Source organism: Nicotiana tabacum, chromosome 3, assembly GCF_000715075.1.
Source record: "Nicotiana tabacum cultivar K326 chromosome 3, ASM71507v2, whole genome shotgun sequence".
NCBI classification, from domain to species: Eukaryota; Viridiplantae; Streptophyta; class Magnoliopsida; order Solanales; family Solanaceae; genus Nicotiana; species Nicotiana tabacum.
In genome coordinates this window covers 115,536,600-115,541,829 of record NC_134082.1, presented here as the reverse complement: position 1 = coordinate 115,541,829, position 5,230 = coordinate 115,536,600, and the positions used below count along the sequence as shown (strand labels likewise).

General features: G+C 34.9%; 1 protein-coding gene across 1 annotated transcript; it reads right to left on the bottom strand.

The window, feature by feature from the left end:
• Nucleotides 1–2,442: 2,442 nt before the first annotated feature.
• LOC107800653 (receptor-like protein 44) lies at nucleotides 2,443–4,501 on the bottom strand. The gene has a single exon (XM_016623868.2). It carries the CDS (start codon nucleotides 3,793–3,795, stop codon nucleotides 2,983–2,985), a length of 813 nt encoding a protein of 270 aa, XP_016479354.1. The 5' UTR covers nucleotides 3,796–4,501; the 3' UTR covers nucleotides 2,443–2,982.
• Nucleotides 4,502–5,230: the final 729 nt, after the last annotated feature.

The following is a 5,230-nucleotide window of genomic DNA, read 5'->3' as shown; positions in this document are numbered from 1 at the left end:
TAAAGAAAAATATTTATTCCTATTCAATATTTATATCAAACCAAACAATTTACATTGTATCACTTAATAATATTAACTTATAAATATTTGTATATATGACACATGTCTTCGCTAATTGATTTGACAAAACTTTTATGCTTTTAGGAAGGGGTATACAAAGGAAACCGACAAACCGCACTAACCCGATAATTCGAGTCAAACCGAGAAAAAAAACTCGATTATGATTTGGTTTGATTTGGTTTGGTGTTGGGAAAAAAACCCGACCATAAGTGGTTTGATTTGGTTTTAACTAAAGAAAGTCAAACCGAAACCAAACCAACTCGACATTACATATTAGAAATTTTAGATATATGTAATATATAAATATACTTATTGTGATGTAATTTATAAATATTTCTTAAACATTTTCATAATTTTATCTTTTAAGGTATTATTTCAAGGTTGGACTTAGAACTTTTGTATGTTCCAATAAATTTTATAGCCATTAATATTAGTAACTTAAATAATGTTAACAAAAGCCCAAACCAAAATCAAATCAATTCTAATGCTAACAAAAGATATTCAATTCAATACTACGAATGACAATGTATTGAATATGTATTTTTAATTTTACAATAATTTAGATAAAATGCATAATCTATTTTTATTTTTTATTTAGCATTTAGTCATGTAATTAATACTCCCTTATTAGTCTACTTACTTTAGCATGGCTTAGTACTTTTAGATTATGTTTATTTTTATTATGGCTTTTTAATTAGCAATATTTATATTACATAATTTTATTGTCTTTATTGTTGAATATTTTAGGATAATGTCATGAAACATCTTATATTTTGAATTATTTTCTTGGAAAATACATTATATAGTTGTATCTTACTAGGATCCACGAAATATTTTGAACACAAGTTATATGTTTTGTGCTACGAAGATTTTATCGGGAAAAAAATCCGAAAACCCGAGAAAAATCGAGATTGATTCCTTCGACACCTTTCCATGGAAACGGGGGAAAAATGGCTTATTCCGCATCAACCTAAACTCGAGTTTTATTGATTTGGTTTGGTCTTTAGATCTAATAACCCAACACAATTGGTTTGATTTGATAATTACAAAATCCGAACCAACCCGACCTATGTAGACCCCTACTTTTAGAACTATACTCGTCTTGGGTAATGCAAGGCTGATTACCGAAGGAACATTTTTAACTTAAAGATGTTCCGGAATCAAACTTTAAGAGATAGACTATTCCATAAAAAAAGAAAGAAAACGCTTAGCCATATAGGAATTATTCTTGAAATTTCTTTTATAGTAACACTCAGGGGAACAGAAATAAAAATGGAAATCTTACCACTTCCATTTCTTTTAAATTTGTGTGGAAATGGATAGGAATTATGGACCTATTTTGAGTAAAGACCTAAGATTAGGGACAACGTGGAGAAAATAAAAGTTTCAAGATAGAGTTTTGATTCAAACGATTAGAAATTGCGATGCTACAAGAAGTATATCTGTCATATAATCCTGAAGAATTTGTTGGTCGACCCAATATTCCGATTTTGCTGTTTCTTGTTGGGCAAATTTTCTAGGCCTAATACTCTGTCATTATAGCAACGCGTAAACAAACATGATTGTACCAAACATTGAGGCGCCACAAATATCTCTTTAGTTATATGCTGGTAAATGAGAAAACATTTATCCACTCATATTATTTATTAAAAATGGATTGGATTATAAACTTTTTAAAAACGAGACAAATATGGATAATAATCATATAATCCACTTAGAAAATGAATAACCAATGGATAACTAATAAGTTTAACTTTTATATTTGTAAAGCTTCAAATTGGGAGTTCCTCAAGTTTGGAAGACTCCTCAAGTTTGGAAGACTTAGAATTCTCTCGAAATTGATCATATTCAAGAAGCCGCGGATAATATGGACGCCGATTAACTCATTTTTTATCAGTATTAAATATGGATCGGGTCGGATAATTTATTCATTTTTTAAATTGCCCATTTTACACCGTACATATCCAATCTGACCCGCACGTTTGCCACCTCTAGTTGGCACCAACCTTACATTCAACCAATCGGGGCAGAACTACAATCGTGGAGGGGGATCAATTGAATACCATTATACGAAAATTCATATAGTGTATATACATTAAGTATTATTACATTTTATATCTATATATAAATATTGAATATCCTAAAAGAAAATTTTTCTAGCTTTGGCACTGAATTCAATCATATACATAAATCATCAGTTTGATGCATATCCAAGAATGACTTTTCTACACATATAATTAATGTCTTTAAAAAAATATAAATTTACTAAGTTCTAATTTAATGTTATAAAAGAATAGTAGGTGTGGTGATAGTTTACCCAAGGCTTCTTAGTCATCAATTTTAATGGAAAATTAAGAGAATAACGGCAGAGCGACAAATCGAGATCAAAGTTGGTACTAACAAAACCATCCACCGTGTTTCTCCGATTTTTCCAAATACAAAAACTAAACTACAAACAACACCCCAACAAGTCATGGTGCTGGAAATGAGCTACATTTTTCTATGATTGGCGACTAACATATATGCACGATTTGCCTTATTTTTTTAAATAAAGGATAAGTACTACGCACGTCTAAGTTGTACAACCTGGAGTGGACAAAGCCAACCCACTTCCCAGGCATCAAATTAGAGTACAGATTAATGCTGTACTGCTAAGTAATATATGTACTAGAAACTCAATTCCAAATTCTTCAATCCTTTACATATTGGGGGTCAAATGTTAGAAGGAAAAAAAATAAAACGAAGCTAAATAAAATAATTAAAATAAAAATAATGACCTAGAAAACAACCCAAAACTAAGAAAAAGGGAAATTCTTTTCTTTGGAAAAATTTAAAACCCAAAAAGGCAAAATAAAAAAGGGGGCAAAACAAACCAACCTCAAAAATTAACATACCTGTAATCTCAAAAGTATGATTTGATGTTCAATAATCAGGCATGAGTTGACTGATTTTGCCTTCTTCAGCATCCAATTTTTGCTCTGTAACTCTCAACCATATACAAACAGCAGTAAAACTTAGGACCAAACTCAAAAAGCCACTTCCTAATCCGATCCCTACAATAGCCAAAACGGATAACCCATTACTCTTTTTAGGTGGTAATGGGTACCCGTAAAGATCCTTATTCCCATCAAACGAACTGCCATTGAATCGGGGCAAGTTTCCGCTCCGGTTACCCAGTGACACCGGTATTGGACCCGACAATCTATTATTCGATACGTCAAACACAGATAACCGCACAAGGAGGCCCAGTTGTTGCGGAATAGGACCAGTGAACTGATTGTCATGGAGATCGATGACGTTAAGGTAAGCGCAAATGGCGAGCTGTTCAGGAATTGCGCCTGAAAGTTGGTTAGCGGACAGGTTGAGGACAGCGAGATTGACGAGGAACTGAAGTTCTATTGGTATTGGGCCTGTGATGGAGTTGGAGGAAAGGTCAAGGGCTTGAAGATTGGTACAATTAGATAAATAAGGAGAAATGGTACCCTTAAGGGAAAGATTTGAAAGGGATAGCTTGTAGATGCGACCATTATTACAAGTTGCCCCTTGTAGATATGAAGTGAACCCATCACAAGGTTTAGCGAAGGAGGATTTAGTCCAGTTTTGAAGATTTTTCAAAGGGTCTTGTAAAGATTGACTGAGATGGGTCAAGCACATCTCGTCGTTTGGATCTGGTGTACAAAAATGGAAAATAGTGCAGGTAAGAAGGAGCACAAGTAGGTTGCTCCAAATACCCATTTAGCTTACACCTATTTCTGAGAGCTTAACGAGAAAAAACTGTGCTTAAGAATGGAGAGAAAGGGAGTGAGAGAATCAAGAATTTTGTAGGGGGTTGTGGCTCTCTTTTTTTAGTCTTTCTGAAATTTGTGTAGTGTTGTCAGCAAACAACGTTAGCAGCGGCAGAGGCAGAGCCGCAGAAAGAGAGAAAAAAAGCAAGAGAAAGGGCTTGTGAACTATATTTGCGTTCTCGTTATAATAGGTGTGTTTGTTTAATGAAGAAGTGGGATCCTTTTCTTTTGGGAGAATATAGTGAAAATAGGCGAGAAGAGTGAAGACGCAACCAAAAAAATAAGAGAGATTTTCTGTTATTCCATTCTGCGACTGTTGATAGACTGTACCATTTAATTTATACTAAGAAAAAAACGAGTATGTGGAGGGAGAGAATTAATAAAAAGTGTCGTGTTGGTTTAGGCTGTTTGCTGAGGAGGAGAGAATGAGGTATTTATTTATGTCATACTTCATGTAATGGTTTCTGGCCAAATAAGAGAGAGAGCACTGGGGCTACTATGGCAAATCACCAGAAAAAGGATATATAGAAATTAAAGAATTGGAAGAGTGTTAGGTGAAAGTGAAAGGAGAAACGAAAAATGGAGGCACGAGAGGGAGTGGGTGTTGAGTTATTCACTCTTTTGTGTGTTGTGGAACACACTTGAAGGACTATGAAAACGACTATTCGATTTCTTGTCCTGTACCCACTTGACACTACATAGCTTTTTCTTTCCTTTTTCTCCTTTCTATGTATTTTTCAAAAAATTTGTTAGCTCACACTCAACATGAAATAGTCTAATTCTTTTTTATTTCTAAATTATTGTATTTGTTGATTTAATAGATTTGATAAATATATCTATAAAAAAAATCTTATTTACTCCTCGAAATCTTTTTTATATCACATATGGAACATTATTGGCATTACTCTCAGTTGAGACTCATGATTGTAATTCACATGGTTAAATTAATAGTCATGATTCTTGTAGATCTAAAGAAAAAGACCCCCCCACCCCCCCCCCCCCCAAAAAGTGGAAGCATACAAAAGCATAATAGAAAATGGTACAAGACTTTCTATTAATGCTGTATTGTGATCCGGGCCCGGGCCAAATGGGCCTGGGCTTGAGGCGGGCCGGGCTGAGGCGGTCCTGGGCCAAACGGTCCCAATGTGTGGAACCGGCCCACGGCGGTCCTAAGCCCACATGGTCTCGGGCTAAATGGGCCGGGCTTAACGGGCTTTTTCCGTTTCGAGTTTTTTTTTTTTATTTATCTAAGGCACTTTCTTGTAAACTATATATGTATATAGTAGTATAACGGGCCGGGATGAGGCGGTCCCGGGCCAAACGGTCCCAATGTGTGGAACCGGTCCACGGTGGTCCTAAGCCCACATGGTCCTGGGCTAAATGGG

Excerpts from the sequence above, each read along its gene's own strand:
- LOC107800653 (XM_016623868.2), bottom strand. The coding sequence starts at position 3,795 with ATGGGTATTTGGAGCAACCTACTTGTGCTCCTTCTTACCTGCACTATT.